General features: G+C 43.7%; 1 protein-coding gene across 1 annotated transcript in view; it reads left to right on the forward strand.

Moving 5' to 3' along the window:
* The window catches only part of Sfl (N-deacetylase and N-sulfotransferase sfl), a 94,051-nt gene that overhangs the window by 41,570 nt on the left and 30,660 nt on the right, over positions 1–21,821 (forward strand). Inside the window, exon 3 of the mRNA XM_070656021.1 lies at positions 14,689–14,886. Coding sequence (XP_070512122.1) covers positions 14,689–14,886 — 198 coding nt within the window. The remainder of the gene's footprint in view (positions 1–14,688; positions 14,887–21,821) is intronic.

Raw genomic sequence — 21,821 nt, forward strand, 5'->3', positions numbered from 1 at the left:
GGCTCGCGCGAGCAACAATTAATAAAGCGCGCGAGGTAAGAGGTAACCGGGGCCTGCTTCGTGCAGCTCGCCGCCGCGTTATCTCGTGACATGCAATTCGTTTTGAAGGGCGTGGCTCAGGTGGATTTCCATGAATTAACCCTTGGACGCCGCACAAATCTCCTGCAGTGTCGCTGTTATTCTCCAGCCGATCTATATATTCGCCGTGTCGGTGGAGCGCGCGCCCCCGCACACACGGCTCGGGCTCGTCGAGATGTTATACTGTGTCCTATTTAACGTGCACGTGGTATCTGATACTCGTTGCGGGGAACACGAACACACACATACGCGTATACATACAAACACGTCTACCTGGGCGCGCAAAGATCGCGGCGCTGTGGCGGCTCAACCTACATACAGGTGCGCCATGGAACTTAATATATCCGTTAAAAGACTTGTGTGCAGACACGCGGGCGCGCACCGGCGTGCGGTCGCAACGGCAGACGCTAATCACGTGCTTAATCATACCGTGTCTCGAAATTAACGCGAGAACGTATCGGGATACTTCCGCAAAGGGAGTTAAGTGGGTTCTGTGAACCGACACGGCGTCATGGAGCTCTTTGCCCGCGTAGATTTACCTACCTTCGGAAACTCCAGCGGGCACGGCGGCGGTTGGAGAACCGCCCGAAAACGCGCGTCGTGAAAATACGTGACAACATTTCGCAACGAGGTACAAAAGTCTGCAGTCGTATTATTGTCTAGATTGCATTTATTTCTATGTCAAATCGACCATCATTCTCGATTATTGGAGTTAAATTTTTTTTTAATAAAAATCAAAGAAGCGATATCGGGCAGTTTCAGATATTTAATAAATGTAAAACTGAGACGATTAAAAATAAAAAGAAAGAGCGGTATCGGTGCTCGTTGTCGAGCGAGGTTTATACCGTCATGTTTTTTTATATTTTTTTTTTTTTAGCTGTATAATTGAGATCAATTGCGATACACAATTACGACGTCCTCAATAATCGAATTGGCCGGACGGTGATTGATAAGCGATATCGATTGGCCCGCGGTATTCAATAACACGGCGGAATTGACGCCGAAAGAACGTTATCAATACTGTCGATACGAGCGGCGTGGATCCTCAGATGGCAAATTCGTTTCCAGCAACAATGCACGGGACGCGATATAAGTCATGTCGCGCATCGGGCGAGTTTTCTCCCTCCCCTTCCCCCCGGTAAAATGTATCGCATCGCCGTGAAAAACATGGCGCGGCCGGATTTCTCCGTTCCCGGGTTCCCTCTGAAAGCCGGACTCAGGTGATTTCTCGTCGCGACTGCACGTCCTCCCGTTTCCTCCCTCTTCCAAGCGCGCCGTATCGCGGTAAAAGGTCCCGAGGCGCACGGCGAGCGATAAAAACGGGTTTTACGCGAGAAGAATCGGCGAAGACACAAAGGGGAAGACAGCGGCGATATGTTTCGAATTGTGCGGAGTTGATATACGGGCGCACCGTCGGACGTAGGTGGACGCAAAACTTGAGGGTGGAAGGAAACCCGGCGGACGGACAGATGCCGTCGGGTAACTCCCGGGGCGGAATGGGAGCCAATAATTCTTTGTGCTCAAGTGGAGCTCTTCCGCGCGGAATAGAGATACACGGTGGCGCAGTATGCATCTCTCCTTGCACGTGCGCGCCTAGACATACACGCGCGCGTATATAAATTGCATCTCTCCCTTGAACGGCGCATCATGGTTGACTGATTGCGCTCTATTGATTACGTTTCCAATTATCGGCAGGCGGGTTGTTTCCATTTTCCCGCGCCCCCTTTTCAGAATTTTTCGCGCGACGACCGGAGCCCCTTTATTTGCCCGGACAAAAGGAAATTGACGGGACGCCGTGTTACATTATCGGGCGCCTTCCTTCTTTGGCGTTTCCGCGCGCCGAGAGTGCTCGGCGTCCGCGCGGGTCTCATTATATCGCGAGAAAAATCATTGTATTTACGCGGCAGCCCCGCGCGTATCGTGCAAATAAACGATCCCGCTTGTTAAATCGGCGCGAAACGTTTCGTCGGTTGTGTTTCGTATGTTTCTGGGATGGTGTCGTCGAATAAATGTCGGTTGAAATTGGCACCGCGCGCGGAACAAAACGAAAATCGATGAAAATGATGTTACGAAAAGCTCGGTGTGTTTTGCGTATTTCGCGCGACGTCTGCAATCGGAATAGCGCCAGCCGAGTGCCATCGTGTCGATCGTCAAGTACTTATCGGTGTAAACATGCCTGATATGGAGTCGCATCGAGGGATTTTCCGCCGATAAGCCCCGCACTCTTTCGCCTTTCTTGGCTACAGTTTTGCATTATCGATGAAACGCCAGCGGACTCTCCTCTTGTCAAGCAATTGCCCCGCGCCTCGTTACAATAATCTCGTTGTGTCGCGCACGTCAGTGCGACCCGAAAGAAACGCGGGTGATTGAGAAACACTTCTACGATAGCAACGGCAATCGATTTCCATTCGTCGTTTTCCTGTTTTCGTTGATAAAATTTGACACAATTTTTCTCGGTTGAATCGATTAATAAATTAATTTTTATTACACATTATTTGCTCGCGTGCGAACATTTTCTATAAATAATTATTGTATCGCGGCGTTTAATAATTTTTTGTGCTATAATGTTATTTTACAAATCAAATGTTTTCGATCATTAATTAGATATAAGTCAATGGATCGACTGCTTTAATTATACAAAGTCACACGTCGGCCTTTTTTGTCTTTTGCAGGATCGAAAGATATAAAGGTATTACGTTTGTATTAACGGTAAAAATGAATGGCTATTGAGAGATTATTTTTCTGCCGAACTTTTTGCTGTGAATACATGAAAGCGGAATAGTTTTTTCCGTTTGCCATTGAAAGCTTTTTCGAAAAATAAAAAAAATATCACGCGGTTGTTCACAAAATGTTATCGCTTCGGATCAAAAAATATGACAGCTTAATCCAATCTTTTATTACCTTTGTATGTTTGAAGCCTTTTATACGCGACATGGAAATGTTATTAATAGCGTTTTAATTGCACTATTACCCGAATTATAGAAAAATAAAGCAATGTGCACGTATAATTTTATATTTTCAGCTTATACGACAGCACTTTCGGTGCTTTACAGAAATTTTCTGAACGATTACGATTTATATGTATAAAAAAATCAAAAGTACATTAAATTTCTACTAATCTATCGTTGAATAGATAAATCATTTTTAGACGCGCGAGATGTTGCAATAACCGTTTCCGCGGCATTTCGAATAAATTAGCGTCAATTCGCAATGTTATCTCATTGACCTCATTAAAATCTCTCAACACGTTAGACAAATCATTTATGACGCGAGCAATTATAACCGAAGTTTAAATCAAGCTCGTACGAACAATCTGCGCGGCAGATAAAATAGAACGTGAGACAAATTTGCTACTAGAACGACCAAAATTATAATTATCACAAATCAAATTCATATATTCCCCCTATTATTAATTTTATTCTAGGATGTAAAATTACATTGTTGAGCGTACCTAACTGCAACTCGTGATTTTTTTTCGCGTGATTATTCGCGGATTGATACCCACCCGCCTCGCGAAATCCCATCGTGAATAATGCCGTCAAAGCAACTGTCACGCGGCTGCAGAGCCATGCATTAGACGCGGATGAAGATTGAGGAGAAACGCCGTCAGGAATTTTGCCAGTCAAATTCGAGCAGCTGCCGCGCCATTAGAGGCATTTCCGCCTAATTGTTTCAACGCCCGAGCACTCGAGCGCGCCGGCTCACGTTTTCCGCGGGCCTCAGAAATTGCGGGCGTACCAAAGTGGCGCTCCTTTGACGACATATTAATCGTCGCCCTACCCCACCGCGACCGACTGCGCGATACGTCGCCGCTTATTAACGCTTCCCTCATTTGTAATCTCGATTACAGCCAAGCGACTACGCTCACGCGACTCATTGTAATTACGTTACCACGTAATACGTCGTAAATAAGACTTCGCTCGGATTCTCGTCCTCGCGTTGATGTCCGCGGCGACTACACGGCACGCAGAACAACCGGTGCAATTATTGAAGCGGCAAGAATTATTGCAAATCCGCGGAGTAAATGGAATCACAGTTACTTTGCAGGAAACGGTGCATTGTCCAAGCGGTACCGATCGACCGCACTCGTGCATGTAATGCGGCGCGTTTACACGTCCGCGTTGTAAACGCGTGGAAAACCTTGCGAGAGCTCGCGCGGGAGAGAGGAAAAGGCCTTTTCGCGCAGCTCTCGCACCCCGGTCAATTTATCGTCCGTACGTTGCCGGGGGTTGTGGGTGCATTTCACGGATCGATTGGTCGATATCCCGGCCTCTAATTAGCGCGGCGCGAATTAAAAACTTCCGCGCGACCAAATGCAAAAAAAAAAATAATAAATAAAAAATAAAAATGTCGCGTACGCACGGAAACGAGAGGGAGAGAGAGACGTAGATGAATCGATCTGTGAAACGCACGATTATATTTACATGAGGTATCCGAGCTCACTACATTATGTAAAAGCCATTACAAAAACGCCTTTGTCACGAGAACCTTTCTTCCCTTCCTCCCTTTCGCGTTTTTGTACGTTCTATTTGAATAAACGGGGGAAGCTTGCGTGCATTGTTAATTAAAAATTAGAAACGGCCATCGATGCCCGAAATGCAAGTTGTCACGGACCGTTGCAAATTCTCCTCGCGAACTGATATTCACCGAAAATTGATGTATAAAGGAGAAATGTAAAATATGATCGGTATTGTTTGCGCGACCGGAATATATTTTGACATCTCGCAAATCTACGATAAAAGCCGCGGGAACGAAACGATTTTAAACCGCCAATTCAGATAATCGCTTAATGGTGGACCACGGGTAAAAAGATTGCGAATGAAAATCCCGGCGGGTCTCGGTGTATTGGCGATGTAACGAAGTGAAAGCATTTTGCTGCAACGTTTATTTCGTTCAATTACATTTGGCAGCCATAGTGAAACTACACCACGGGCTAGAAAGTAGATTCCCCAGGCTTGTTTATGGTTTCCCATATATCAGCCCTGCGGAGCAGTTAACAGAAAGAAATGGCTCGAATCCTTTGTTTCTAATTCAGTCATTTAACTGTTGGCCCCGATGGCGATCTTCTCCACTGATCAACATTATCATTTACATTTTCAATTCAATAATGCATTAACACATTTACTTAATTAACGCTTAAAAACACGTATACGTAATATTTCGTAATTAACACGCGTATTGGAAAATTTAATTAAGAGTGAAAATGAGAGGAACGTTTTGTAATGTATGGCGCGAGTCAAATATCGGTCCGCTATCTTCGAGAAGTGTATTACGAAAATTCACCACGGCTGCCGCCGGTCTCGAATCGATGCGGCCACAATTCCGATGCTTCGCCCGCGGAAAACCAATACGAAGAAACCGCGCGCTCGCCGTAGGCGAATTCGATTGAAAATTGCAAGAAAAAGGTCCAGGTTTACTCATTTTTTTTTTGTTTCTTTTTTTTTTTCTTTAAATTTGTCATAAAGTTTCCGCACTATTTTTGATAAACTACTTGAATTTCTTGTACCTTACTTGTCGAATTAAATACGTTGCACGACGTCAGCTTTGACACATAGTTCAGGGACAATAATAGTGGTAAGAAACAGAATAAAATGGTCTCTCGCTCAATATATAATAGAGAAAAATTGGAGAATGTGACTTCTGTTTCCGCGCAATTCACAATTCCCAGCGCAGTGCCGCGACCGAACGAGAGATTTGCCGTAACGCTGCAAGTCTGTGGAATACGGTACCCTGGAGGCGAGTCACATCGCGACGAGAAGGAACCAAAAAACCTCGGTATGAGAACGAATAGCGAGGGAGACGGAGGGTTGAAGATGGAAAGGGAGAGACAGAAGGCCTTGGGGTGAGAATCGCGACTTTCTGAAGAAGTAATTTCTGTCGCCTCGAAATCAGTTTCGCCGGACGTCCGTAAATTGCCGGATGCCCCTCGCGTCCCCTTCGAACCGATCGGGATTTTACCTTCTGGTCACCCTCGCCACTCAATCAGAGGGTAGAAGTTCGCGCGCGGGCTACCTCGCGAAAGAAGGATCTCTTTTCCCCGTTTCCCCGTTTTTTTTTTTTTTTTCTTTCCCATCTCGCCACGACCAAAGGAGCATCCCTCGACGATTCCATTCTCCTTCAGTCTCTCTCTCTCTCACTTGATTTTCACCCTCGCCTCTTCCACCGCCAACTCACTAGCGGCCGATTGACGGAGCAGTTTCAGTCTCCCTCGATTTTCGCCCCCTGTGCCGACCTCCTTTGCGGCCATCGCGAAGAGCTAAACCGCAGAAGCAATTTACTATCGTGTACCTTCGGTCACGTACCCGATGGAGAGACGCGTGTAGTCGCGCGCGAAATGTGAGTGCACCGCGGGAAGAGCCGGGCTGATCGAACGGCCGGACACGAAGGGCTGTTCCGATTCTGAGGGCTATATGCGAGAGCTGCGGCGCGCGATAACAAATGTGCATCGTGACGCGGAGCGTACTTCTGAGGCTCGTGAAATCAATGTGCCGATAAAATGCATTACTTACACGGCGTCGTGTATCAATACATGACAAAATGACGAATGTGGATGCGCTGAACGATCCGAAATCACTACTTGATTTTAGCTCACGTTGATCCGCTGGCGAAAATAATTTTTGCAAGCCGCTCACGTTCTCGTCAAATTATGTTTTTTTGCCAGATAGTTCGGTGGTACTTCATCACGCAAAATATCGCCTAGATATTCAACGTTTAAATATTCAAAAATTACTGTAATTTATTTATTTTTAAATAATTTAGGAAATAATGCAAAGCGTAATTAATGACATTATTTCGCTCAAAATATTTAACTGATTTCATTTATTTGATCTTATGCAGAGAGGATTAATGCGACCGTTACATCAATGCCATCGATGTTGCCTCTGCAAATAGCTCGCTATTCCATTAAGCAACTGCAGCCATTACGGTGGTAATATCGTAGTCGAAATGTCTCAAATATGGATCACGTCATCGAATTGCATTTTGCATAAAATAATTGGATTAAATTTCGTGAAAAATCGAATTACGTTAGATTACCAAGTTAAAGGATTCATTTTCGCAGTTATTATGCCAGTAGTACATCAGCAGTACATCATTTATCTCGCAAAGATGTACATATATTTTATTAACTTTTCTGTTTTACGAGCGACTGCAAGTAAGTTTTGTGTTCCGCCGTAATTCCCATGCATACGAAGTGACTGAATTAAAGTAACGTGGAAGTAGATATAAAAACTTATTAACAAATTCAAGTAAGCAAGAAGAAAGATAGATAGACGGTGTATAACCCTGAGATCATAATTTTCCTTCACTTACCTCGAGCATGATACAACTTTACTACGCGAAATGAGAAATACGTAGAAGTTGCTCTCTCGTTTTCATATACACGTTACTTTGCACTTCGTTTATACTTATGGCGGGTCTGTTCTCACGAAGAAAGTTCAAGACTTTATTTAAGACGTAACGCAACATTGGATATTCCTCAAAATAAGTAACACTATTAATTCTTTAAATTATTATAATTAATTCTTTAAAATAATAATATTAATATCTTACAAATTGTAATGTTAGTCAGTTTAAAGGAACATGTTGGGGCTTTATCAAAGTTGCGTTAACTTGCGTAAGAAGTTATACAATTAGTTGATCATTTATTTTCATTGAGATAATCTCTATATATCTCTCTGATGTATGTCAGTTAATCTCTCTAATTGATGTAGAACATATGTACCCGTATACATATACGCATATCGATAAATTGATACCGCGTGTGAGAATGCCTCGAGTGCTTGCGGGAAGATTTTGAATGATGTGGCCAAGATAATCTTAATATTTGATTACTCGGTTGATCACGGTGTTATTTTCGGCCCAGGGTAATTTCTTACGGAAGGCAGCTAATACATTTAGCCACCGGACAACTCTATCTTTCTCGCGTCGACGATTTCGTGTCCGCGCTCACACTTGCGCACCTGCGCTCATAAGATAGATTCCCGGGTAACTTGAACGACCGCGTGTGCGCGAGAGTTAAAGTCGTGCAGACTGCCGCGCACCGGTCGCAGCGATAAAGAAAAAGGAACCCCCCCTCCCCTAGGGACCTTTCATCACCGCGCTGACGTTGAATTCGCGTGCCACGGACACATTTTCTCCGCCCAATTCTGACTGCAAAGCGTCATTGCTCCGCGGAGTTGAAGGAACGTGGTGTCGAGATCGATGGTTTCATTGCGTTGCTCTTTGACGCGTGAAAAAGTCATTTTTACACTTCGAATGATTCAATTTTCACCAAAACAAAATTATATGTATTACGTATAATATTTGGTTTTGATATTTATATATACATTGCCAGGAAAGTAAATATTTGTAACAAAAATTTAAGTTTTTTTTTTCTCTAACGGAAAAAAAAAATTGACATAAAGGTGCTGTTAATTGTCGTTGAACTTGATGCTAATTTATAGGTTTTAAGGAAGGACGTGCGGCTCGTGCATAATTTTTAAATACTTGAAGGGCCGCCGTTAAATCTGATCGTTTCACGTACAAAAATATGATCCTGAAACACCGGCGTTACGATTGCCCCGCGGGTGTTCCACGCAGCTCGAAATGTAGTTGTTCCACAAACATGCATACAAATATAATCCGCAGGCGAACTTTGTTCTAAACATGATTTCTCCATTGTGCATACGTATACGCCGGGATAAGAAAACTCTGAATATTATTTTAATATTGAGAATAAAATTATTGAGAGATCGCGAGGTATTTTGAATCGTAATGAATGTTATTGCGACTCTAATTAACTCTGAAAATTTGATTTCAACACAATTGCTGTAATAACGTTTTGTGCAATAATGACATTTCTGCTTATGAAAATTTCATTAGCTAATCCAGAATATTAACGTACACGTGTCCTTGTTTTCGGAATGATCGAAACGTTATCCGCAAATATTTCCGAATTTGCAGTTCCTATATTTATCTCGTATTGCCAGGCGAATAGGAAATCAATCTGTATTAATAAACAAAATATTACCGAGCGAGAGAGCGCGGGCGGAATTTCATTCGGCGCGCGTATTAAATAAGCATTAAAAGAGGCAGAGGAATCGCGCGCCGCGTACCATTAATCGACGCATTGTCTCCCGCAACCGGCATTTATGCTAAACGAATCGTGTAACGTTGATCCCTATTATTCTTTCACAAAGGCGACTGCGGACACTTGCTGCTAATTAACATGAGAAAGAGGATCGCGAGATTCTGCCGGTAGTAATTCAAATAACGGAGCCCAAGCGGGTAGGGGTGAAAGGGAGAAGGGCAGAAACGGAAAGAACGGAGAGCGAGAGGAAGGTCCGTCAAGGTTAACGAACGGGAAGATCATTTCGTTTGTCATTTAGCCAATTGACGAGTGACCATTCGCGGACGCCGTGAGGCATCCCGTGCAGTCGCGCGCGCTGGATGCAGCTGCAGCAGACAGACGTTCCGAGCGGTCAACGTCGGCTCAGGTTAACCAGGCTAAAGCGTTCCGCGCGGAAAATACCGATTATGATTCATTAGCGTCGGCATTCTAGCCGAGAGCCTCTCGGCGCTCGCTAACGAGACCGTATGCGCCGCGAAAAGAGTCGACCGGTCCCGCCGGTGTATTCGAACGTCGTGAATGCGCACCTTCCGCAGGAGTAAAGCGCGGCACAATAGCCCTTGTCGACGTCATACGTCTGATGAATCTAATATCGCGCCGCGTTACCCGAGCAGCTACGCCAACCTAACGGCACGAGTGCGTTGAGCGCCAAGACGTGGAATCGATGCGGATGCTCACCTTATTATAAGCGCAGGGCGTTATGCAGCGCGTGGGGAGGGTCGGCACTTTGAATAAGCTCGTAACTCTTTAAAGCGGGGAAGAACGCTGAAAGAATATTGTTCTACCGCGCGGGGAGATAAAGGGACGAATACCCCCGTAATTTTCTCTTTGATATTCTTAATTCCCATTTGCAGAACTTGCGTTGATCATTCCCCGTTCTCTGCGAATATATTTAACGTTCGCGCGCGAACGCGACGTTACCTCGCGCACCGGTTTTAACTGGTCTTTCTTGAATATAGCTTGGGCTTCATGGACGTTCATCTCCCTCGCGATTCTTCCCAAGCTGGCGGAGGCTTCTCGTAAGAATGCCGTGTAAAGGGCGGACAAACGACGCCCTTCTCGCCCTTCTGCTTGCGCGGTAAGACGCGAAAAGTGCCGGGCGACTCCCGTCACGGCCAGGCAATAAGGAGACGAAAAGCGAGAGAGGATCATAAAGACGGCATCGGACGTAACTCGATTATCCGCGCGAAAAGTACGAGACGGGGCCGTTATATGACGTAGTAATTCGAGAGCCCTCCCTCTTCCCTTCGTGCCGTTCTCTTGTGTCAAGAGTGATTCTCCACTGTAATTTAATCGGCTGTCGATAGACGACAATGGCGGCCGTAATCTAAAATTACTTTTTAAGGAGAGCACATCTCTCCTCTTTTTTTCTCCTAATGGCGTTTATTAGAGCCAGACGGTGTCGAAACTGCCGTTATGAGCTGCCTGCTTTCTTTTCTTTTTTCTTTTTTTTTTGTCGCACACAAAAGTCCCGCAAAGACGAGCAGAAGCTGGCGCGGCTTGATTTGTGAAAAGCAATTCTCGTGTGATGGCTCCTCTTTGACGGCTCGTAATGTTACACTTAGCGCAACGGAGGGTTGGTTGATGGGAGATAAAAAAAAAAAGAACCGTCAAGCAGACGGCGTCGTAAGCCGCGACGACTCGTACTTGACAAGGATCTAAACTCGCCTCTAAAACAACGTCTTTATATAATTATAGCTCGTTCCCTGTTGCCTAATTGTACGGTTAAAATGTTTTACGGTGCCAGACACCGGCATTGATTTCACAGCCGGTCTTGGCTGGCCGGAGATCGCGCGTCTGATATTCGGCGAAGCAGGAGAGGACGATATAACGGCGATCTCATTCCAACAAGACAAATGCGTGTATACATTATCTTTTTGCGATCGTGGACTTGAAACAGGATATCCGCAATCGCACGTTTTCGTTCGTAATTAATATCGATATATTTGGGTATCGATAAACACGGGGACTTATCGCGAATCTGTAATTTTGCAATTTTCACGAAAGAGCCAAAGTTTCCGATCGCAGCCAGCAATATCGCACACATTTTTGTGTCGCGGACTTTCTCGAGGGGATTGGTCGTACGTGACGAAACAAACGCGAACTAATCTTTCCCGATCGGCTAGGTCTGTGTCTTCTGTTTCGCGGTGTCTCGAAAATTCGCTCGTCGTTTCTCGGTCGAGCCATATTCGCGGTAAAATAATAATCGTGCAGTGAGTGCATCTCGATCGAATAATCCGTGGAAAAATCGAGGCCGGATTTCGGCAAAGCGCAGTATATTTGTGCCTTATCGTAAATCCCTGTTAAGGATATCCACGCGCACACGTACGCTTGTAACCGATAGGTACCCGGAATTTAGGTCAGATAGTATCCTCTAATAACGCTGCGCACTAATAGGCTTACTTGCGGCCACGGCTAATGCGCGATAGGATGATGCATCATATCTCTCCCGTCCCAGATTACCAATGTACTTGAAAGCCTCCGCGCGGACACGCACGTGCGGATTCACGCAATGCGCGTGTAACTGTCAGACGTTAACATCTCGGCACCGCGACATCGCCATTGAGTTCACTAGTGTGCGACACTTAAAAATTGACGTCGACTGCGGCGATATTAAACATAGCTTTAGAAATCCTTATAAAAATCTTCCCCTTTTAAAATATTCTATGAGATTCGTTATTTTTGTTCTGAATAATTCGTCAATTGTAACCGTATTATCGATTCCATCGCAATTATATGAATGCTTATTTGAGATAATATAATTACTTAATATAATTTTTGCTTAATTTAATTTCAAAAGAAGTAGATAGCACGAGGTATTTTTAACGGCGAAAATGCGACTTGTTTTCTTATATTAGCTTTAAGATCCCAACGTATTTATTGGATTATTCAAATTAAATCTAGGAAACTTTATAAACTTCGAGGATATTACAAATATAAATGTAAACGCGTGGCACGTTCAAAGCGTATACGAAATTTGATATATAAAGCATATAAGAGATCGCATCTAAATATTATCTAATGGAATAGAAATGAACCCAGTTTCTCGACCCTCTGCCAAATGAAAAGAGACAATGCGCATGCAGCGGGCCGAGGCCCTTCATGTTCTCGGACGTAGGTGGGATTGCGGATTCTCGATATTTACAAATGATCCCGCGTGCATCGGATAAACGACTTCGGTGCACGCGAATGTCAAGAATATTGCATCGATAACCCGCGCATGAAATGCAAGAGGAGCCCGTTCGATGTACCGGCGGTGGTGTGCATACGCGTATGGGCCACATTCGCGATCGATACCTCTGTTTCCTGCTACGTGCATTTCCATATCTTTATGAAGCCATTGGAGAGAAGCACGAAGTCGAAGACGAAACGAGAAACTCTGATAAGCGGAAATCGATCACCGGCGAGTTTCGGCAAAATTATCCGGAATGCGAACGGGATTGATAGCAGCGTTGGTCGTTTCGAAAGGGGGGGAAAATTTCACGAATATTTTACGTCTTGGTAATTTGCGCGCGGCACGGTGGATTATGCACGTCAAAGGCCCTCCACACTGCGGCACGGTTTACGTCTGTGATTACGTTACGCGGAAAATATTTGCTCGAAATTTAGTTACATCAAATACTCCATAACAACGACTAAAGCAGCACCGCGCGAGTAAATGTTAGTTCGACCGAGGGCTCCGCTTCGTGTACATGCTATCTATTGACGCGACCGTCTAATGTGCATAAATTGTAAACTGGAGAGGATAAGAGCTGCGAGGCGCAAGTGCATCATCGATAATCTGTTTCATTCCCGTCTAAGCCTGGAGCTCGCGACCCTTTCAATCTCACTCATCGCTTTATCCATCAGTTTCGAAATTTTACAAGTACGTTTTTGTTTTTTTGTTTTGTTTTCTTTTTTTTTTTTCTTTTCTTTTATTTTTTAAAGAAAAAAGAAAATTGTTTGAATTACAATAACGCGTAAAATTTCTTTTTTTAATTACAAATACTTTATTTCCCGTTATAGTTTAGCCGCTTTGGCGGTCCTTCGAATTTCCTCGCGTCTGGGAATTAATGATCTGTTTGATACACAATACCGTTAATTAATATGCACTCGTAATATCCACATTCAAATTTCTATATAATTCGGCACGCTGCACGATAAACGTTTTTACGCATCAATGAGTGTTACGGCATATATAGGAATTATGAGAACGATTGATCGTGTTGGCATCCCAATTAATAATTCGATGAATTCGCGTACCATAATAGTTATTGCTGTCCCATTATGAAAATGCCCCCGCGTGTTTGAATGCCGACCGGGTTCTGGCTTATTCCACGTTGGTAAAGGGCCGATTTTCGGTTTACGGTGAGAAACCCGATTGCCGAACACATATCGATTTGATACGCGCGCCAATAATACCAATGAATCTTCTCGTGACAAATAAAAATACTAAAAAAAATGTCTACGTTACGTCTAAAGAGAATATCTCAAAAAGTTAAAAAGAAAAAATTTAGTTACAATTTAGATATAAAATACGCAGAGGATATTAGTTTTAATTAAACGCGATCTGAAAAAAGATTTCACGTGGGTGTCAATAAAAGTTTGAAAGCAAAACTTTTTTTTCTGTTTTTCCTTTTTCTTTTTCGGACGTTGAAAATTATAATTCTAAAAGAAAAAAATATCAGGTATCAAAGCTTTCGATCTTTTGTGATTTGAAACTAGCGACGTCAAAATGCAAAGGGGGAGAAAAAAAAAAGTCTCCTTTATATTTACAGCGGAATAGCTTGCTCGCGGTAAATACCAGGAGACTTGCAGAATGCTCGATGTTAATAGCTGTCCGGAAGGACTCGTTGCAGCGGCGCTAAAGGGTCCTTTGTGGAGCTACGCATACGTTCCGAAATTCCTGCGTCGCTGCTACATCCGCGTTCTCACGGATATACCCGGCCCCGGCGTTGTATCCGTCTACTGAAAGCGGAACTTTGAGGACAGGTTGAAAGAGCTACCGTGCATTCTTCGAGGGCCGCTCGTTACAGGGCTTTCGTTACGAAGAATTTGACGGAAGAATTTTTGCTTCTGGACTAAGTCTAATCGAAACGTTCTCCTTGCCCTTTGAGGGAGCATTTAGTATTAACGAAAACTATAACGTGGCGAGTAACTCGGAAACGCGGGGTCTCCGTAACGAGGAAATATCTCGTAAATATGTAAAACTTCTAAGGTAGATGAAAGATAAGGGGTTCAAGAAAATGCACTGTGCGTGTGAAATCAATATCGCGGAAATTCTTCTCTTGTGATGTATAGGATCAATAGTCGAGTTTCGTAAATATTGAAAGATATTACTGGCAACTTTTTGCGCTTGCCTGTTTTAAATGATTAAATTGGAAATAATACTTAAAATTCGCAATTTAATAATTACGCGTTCAAATAAAGTTTTATACATTAAAAGTTAATATAATGCGTATAATGTCTTTTTATGATATTACCTGTAACAAAGTATTAACAAGTGACTTCTATTCTTACAGTTTAATACACCGAGATACAAGACCAGAACCGGCGATACGATGTTCGACTCTGAGAGGAGCGACCAGACTACCGTCAGCACCAGACCATCGCAGTGAGGCTCGATTAAGGATAGACCCGAAGGTGTTGGTCTTCGTTGAAACTCTATATTCGAGGCTAGGCCGAGAGATAGCCGAGCTCCTAGTTTATAATCGAATAAAGTAAGTACACTCTTTTCTTTTTTCTTTCTTATCAGCCAGATGCGAATTGAGCGGCGTTTCTTATTTATTAACGGAACAATTGTTCGTACGGATTTAATTTACTCTTATTACAACTGATAAATTATAAAAGAACTATTCTAAAAATACGTTGCGAAGAAATTTATTTAAAACGCGACATAGATGCTCTGACCCATTTGCACGCGTTGCATTTCGCACGTCTCTTATACGCTCCGACCCGATTCTGGAAAAAGAAAAAAAAAAAAAAAGATTTCACCCCGGCGCGATCTGAAAGTAGGTCGTCGATGTAAGCTTTCTTCGGAGTTCTCGACCGCAATAGTTCATACTATTAGGCAAAAAGTATTATGGCTAATGGCACCCAGTTGCTGAAGTCGATCAATATCGTGACACATACTCCGCTACGTGCCGCGAGCTTGCGCTCGGTTCGCGATTCCTTTTATTTGTAAACACTTTGCCTCCCTTTCGCGAGAAGGGAACGAACGGCAAATGATGCGGTGCTCTGTGATTTGAAAACAGATATACTTTATTCTCGTATTTTTAAACCGCTGATCGATAGCGCATGTTTATTTTAATTTCACAAAAGCGTCCACCGGCGCACGGCTTCCATATACAATATAATAAAACGCAAATTATATTTTATTTTCCGACCTTTTTCCATTCATTTTTATAACAAAGTTCTCTTCTCAGTGTTGCGTGTTCATTGAGAGAAAATATTTCGACGTTTTCCCAGATAACAAAAAAAAAACAAAAAAAAAAAAGAAACACTATCATCTAGATCTTGTTGTAATTCCCCCGTACCGCCGATTCGAATTTTTCAAAAAATTCTCAGCGCTTATAATTCCACGATGGAGATTCCACAAATCCCGGTTTTACTACATCGTCGGCAATGTTATTTCGTGAATGTCGGTATAAAAATTAGAAATGCAGATTTTCTCGACCATCGTAAAGTCCGGGCAGTTTTTTACGTTATTATACGGGTTCCGCGAATATTTTAAAACCATTTCTCCGGTCTAGGAAGTTAGAATTGGCACAAACGCTGACGCGGATATCGTGAAATCACTTCGGCTCTTAAAATCCCCGACTAATTAACTTCCATACTAATATATTCGATTTCAAAGCCTTATTATTTTGAAGAATCGAAAAGAATTCAGAAATATCTTTCTTCCGCTTTACCGCAAATTCAGAATAATATGGATTAATAATAAACGAAGGTGAAGCGTGGCGGAAAATTATTGTTTCTTTTAAACTAAAATATTAATTTCATATTGCAAATATTTACGTGAATATTGTTAATATATGGTAATGGAGGTATTGTTAATAGGTAAACGTAGAACTATCAATCCTGTGCGATAGTGCAATGATAGTACAGTGCTCCAATATTCGAATGACTCGTTAAATAAATATGTTCATAGTTGCATTTACAGTTTGATAAACATATATATATTTAATATATGTATATGTATAAAACATGATGCAGCTACATAACGAAACCCTATCAAGCTATATATATACAAAATCCGTGTCTATTTACAGTGCGCGGTGCGCAAGATTTCACGTTTTCATTCCGCGCGAATTACGTAACGCGAACGTGCCTGAAAAGTTCAACGAATTCGCTATCGGGGACACGGTGTATCGCGAAATTCACCTCATTCACTATATGCGCATTCCTTAAACGGTAATAGTCTGGCCGAAAGCCTGTTATAGGAGTCGATGTATAGGGTCGCTCGAAACTTTGATGTTCGGCGAGAGAGCTTAAGCCGGATGTGTCTTCGGATTTCGAAATAGGATAATGGGATCCCGAGAGAAAGAGCAAAAGGGAAGGAAACGAGGAAGAGCAAGAAAGAGAGAGAGAGAGAAGATTAAAGCGGAAGTCGCCCAGGTATTCTCCTGATTCTTCCGCAGTTAATCAAATAATAATGATGGGTTAATGCGATCGGTGGCCTCTGCTTCCGTGGGTCCCGCGGCCTATCGGGAATTATAATGACGCAGCCGCGTGACACGATGCACACGAGAGAGCATATTGTAGTTTAGAGCACAACACGAGATAGAGACGAATAGCGATTAGGGGAGTTCATGCCATCCTTTGCCACAGGAGGCGCCAATACGCGTGGCGTGTAACACGGCTCGATATGGAGCGTACATGCAAGGGGGTTCGCTGTGAACTGGTGAACGACAGAGGCAGTGTTCTCACCTGCGTACTGGAAGGACCCAGGAATTGATACACCGATATGATCGGAAAGGTAACCAACAGCCCGGGCGTCGGTTGATACGCGCTCGCTAGATGCACGAGGGAACGAGCTCGTCGCGGTGGTATCTCGTTTGCTTTATCCAGCGCAATTTCATAATCGATACCGGCGCCTGGGGGCAGGAGGAAGGACGGGTCGTCCACGCCGACCGCACAATGTCCACCTGTGTGCGGCGGCGTCAGGGAAATTTTGTTACCGGAGATTGCGAGGCGCAGATATGGAAAGCGTCGCGCCGGATTGCGCTTCGCCGCGAGCCGCGTACGTGCCCGCGTCCGATGCACGCACGTCGAACGTATATATAATGAAATATTTATTGACGCGTGGGAAGTGCTCTCTTTGCGCGTGCAAGAACATCGCGCGTCGCGTATGCCACACGCGCGTAATGCGATATGGAAAAGTTTTGAATCTCTGGGATCCAGCTGCGTTAGATAAAATGCGATACCTCGCCTCGGGATACTCACTCCAGTCGGGGGGACGTAAGAAAAATAGGGGACGAAGGGAAGAAGTTTCTATAAAGCGAGCTGAGTTCTCAACCCGTTTTACCTTACGTACGAGAACGCGGCGTTTGTTTTATCTTGCCTGCAGCTTTTATTGCTTATTAACTGCTTTTATGTGCACTCGTATCGCTTTATCGATTACGCCCATATCGCGGACGATGAATAATGCAGATATGAAACACACGCGGGATGTTTTGAATTACCGAAGGTCCGTGTTCCGTCAGGAACTTTTACACGGATAAGAATTCTGTAAGATACTACGGACGCTGTAATACGCTAAGGATCGCTTTGGCGCTGAAAATTAATCTCTTTGTCGGAGCAATTTTCAACGAGCACGGAGAGAACTCTCGACGAAGAAGCGCAAAAATATTCGAATTAGCATGAATCTCTATTGCACGCGAGAAACGAAGGCAGTCACATGTCGATTATATTTATCAACGACGTTCCACTCGACACGTAACAATCAAACGGATTTCCTCTTATTCGACGCGATATTTTTCAGTTTATTTTCCGCTGATGGGGTTTCTTGTTGCATATCCGTCTGCTGAAGGAACCTTCAATAAACGCTCGCGTGTTATCAGCGTGCAAGAAGAAGTCTTCTATTTCTCAATCCAGAGAATGGCGATATCGATCACGCTACTCCAATACCGGCATTCCGTTCTTCCCTTCCTCTCCCTCCGGTCACGTTATACCCAAGACTAACATAGACGGTCCTTCGTTACTCGCGACGTTATCGATAAAGGCGGATGGGCGACCGTGCAAAGGGTAAACGCACCACGTCGCGTGTCGTAGTGAAACACGCCGATCAACCCCCTTGTGACGTGTATTTTTTCATCGCACGCGCCGGCAACTTTCATCTCAAATCCTTCTTTTCATTTCGCGACTCATCTCCTCGTCCCGTCTCGCCTTCCGGCGTATGTTGTCTCGCGCTATCGCGATATTTTTCTGTTTTTTTTTTTTTTTTTTTTTTTTTTGATTCTTCGCCCGTTTCCCGTCGAGATACCCTCGCACGCCCGTTGGCTCGTAAGAAAAATAGATGAACAGTGTCGTCGCGGATCACGGGGGTGTCTCTCGCCGAAGGGACGCGGCGGAGACGCCGAGCCATCTCACCTTGTCGAGCGCGAATTGCAGTGCATTTTTAGCTCCTCCATTATTTATAGGCGGCATTATGTACACGTGCTCGTTGCGTACACACGCGCGCGGGTTGAATTTTTAATGGCGGTTGCGACCGTCTCCGTGATTTCCGGCGTACACGCTGTAAATATGCGCTATGCCGTTCGCGCGGAAGTAATATCTCCCGGTATTTCGAAATTACGGGAGAAAATACGCGGCCGTTTGTTCAGCCTTTCGCGGAGGGGAAGAAAGAGAGGAAGGCACCGGGAGGAGACGTTCGAGGGAGTGATCCTGTGCCGTCATTTATTTCCCGGTACGTAAGAAAATCAACGTCTGTCACGTAAACCCTGCTATTTATATCCGGCCGAGTGGGTGTTCAACGTGGTGCAAGTGTGTCGCATAATTACTTGAAATATTGCCGGCTTGAGGAAGATGAAGAGGTATTGCACGCTCTCGGGAAAAGTACAACGCGCTTCCGCTTTCGGTTTGATTCTGTTCCTTAAGTCGCTACAAATGTGGCGCGTTTCCACCTAATGCTAACGTCCGGGATTCTTAATACGTTATCGGTAATCCAAATCCCTCAGGTTTGAGTAAATGAATAAGAGATAACTGCACATTGTTTCATATTGATTAAAAAAAAACTCGTTATTTTATTCGAACACACGTTCAACTTTATCGTCGCGGCGGAGAATCATACAATCTCTCTCTTTACACCGTATTTTTTTCTATCCGCTTTTCCGAGTTCGTAAATATACTCGTGGCGTAAAAATAACGTAGCTACAGACTACTGCTATTTTCATAATTAAATGGGCGACGCGGCTAATAATACGACCTAGAACGGAGTTATCGTGACATAAGTAAAAGGTGAACTTAGTAAAAGCGAAAAGCATCCCGCGCGAGAAAGACAGAATATTGATTTAGCTATGTAGAATATTTTAAAACGCGACAATCGTCTATTTTTACCATCCAATATATAATACACAGATATTTGCACAAGTATGTCTTGTAAAATTGTCTTGGACAGAATGCTGGCTATTTCCTTTTTAAATAGTGATTTTTTTTTTATTTTGCCCTAAAAGGTGTGCCAATTTTTTATATTAATTAAAAAGAAACTGGATGTAAAAAATCGTGGACCATTGAATTATAAAACGCGCGGAATTTATGACAATCGACTTACATTCAACGATTTACTCGCGAGAAAAATTTCAAAATTCGGATACTATCGGTCGAAATGGAGTGATTGACGATCTGGTAAAATGCGAGTGGATTTAAGGCTCTCGGAAACGCAGAAGAGTAACACTGTCACATGATATACTTGTTCCTTCACGTGGATTTGCTCGCGTTTACGCGAACGTGACAGCCCGCTCGTTTGTATTCGGATCCGGTGGCTATTAGAGATTTCTGCCTGTCGCCTCACCAACCCGCTCACCTCTCAAAGAATTATACGTCGTTGAATACATTTTTGGGACATTACGGCCGTCGTACATGTGCACGGCGCTCGCGTCCGCGCACATCGCGACATGACGTACGGCCGACAACGGCCGGACTTCGCGGATTTCCGTTCGAAATAAATATGTATCTGTCCGGCGCATCGTAATATACGACATGACGAAGGTCTTGCGCTGGAAATATATTTTTCTCCGCCCAACGCTCGCGCACGAGATGAACAAGCAGGCGGGGAAAAAATATTGGAGCGGCTTCGCGCCAAGCCCACCGTCACAAATATGCGAATCACATTAATAACTTTCCGACGTGCGTGATGTTCAGTTATCGAAACGACGGTGGTTTTGCACCCTTGATGATATTAAACGCGCCATCAAAAAAAAAAAAAAAAAAAGAACAGTCGATCGATCCGTTACGAACGTTTATTATGACAAGAGAAAATTTAATTCGCGTTTATTATTTTAATTTTTTATTATTTTTTTTTTATGTATATACCTATATTGAATCCTTTGCTAAGCACATATCCAGGGCACGATAAATTTTTCTCAGCGAGGAATTAGATCGGCTGGAAAACGAAACGTGGTATCGCCGAAATAGTGGCGGACGTAAAACAAGCTACCTGAGTAAGTCGAGTGAAAAGTAGGAACGCGCGCGAGAGAGGGTCGCTAAATTAAAACCCTCATCAAGGATTCAAACAAATTCCAGCGCTATGTCGAACAGATTAGGGACCCTCCCACCGGGCCGCGTCGATTCGGGACCGCCGTTTTAAGCCGGTGGAAATCAAGTGGCTGAATTACCGGCTTGATTAATACTTTCGGCGGTTCTCGCCTAATTATCCTGGGAGCTCTGTAATTAATAGCTGTTGGGAAAGCGTTGGCCGAGCTAATCCTATTTTTATTTCCACACACGGGAATGTTGCGGGCTCCCGGATTGATAAATTCCCGTGGGACGTGGGCGGTTTTTGGGAGGGACACCACGGTGGGAATAAGACGAGCAATTAATACGGACCGAGGAAAGCAACGGAAGAGCGAATGACGGTCGATTGGAAAACAATTATGGTGGTGATCGATACAAAAGTGTCGCGACGGAAAAAGCGGAAAATTCATCTCTCTCCCTTCCCCCTCGACAGAAAATTGATTGTAGTCTGCTTGCCCGGTCCGAGAACGGTAATAATTATCGCCATGCTCAATTACGTCGTTGCGTACCTGTCCGATTGTAAAATCCTTCATTTATTTCGGCCTCGCAATGAATACCGTCGCCGGTCGTTTCTCGTGTCCTCTCGTATTATCGTGCCGATAACTTTTCTTAATTTAACTTACGTATCGCATCAATAAATAATATCAAGTTAAATTACATACACTTATATTTTGCGTGATAAATTTTAAAAATTGGTTAATTGTTTTAGTGATTGTTATTTATTAATTTAAAATACGGGTTCTTTTTTTTTCTAATATTTTCAAACACATGTACAGTGCTAAGATAAATAAAGAAAAAAAATGTCGATATAATTTTCGCCAACAGAGGTTTCTTAACGAACGAAAAATTCACGTCGTTACAGCACTCTATTCCGCGGCGAGTTGCTCGCGAAATTCCTGCATTCTTTATTGCCTCCATTGTT

The sequence above is a fragment of the Cardiocondyla obscurior genome, linkage group LG01, assembly GCF_019399895.1.
Source record: "Cardiocondyla obscurior isolate alpha-2009 linkage group LG01, Cobs3.1, whole genome shotgun sequence".
Classification (NCBI taxonomy): domain Eukaryota; kingdom Metazoa; phylum Arthropoda; class Insecta; order Hymenoptera; family Formicidae; genus Cardiocondyla; species Cardiocondyla obscurior.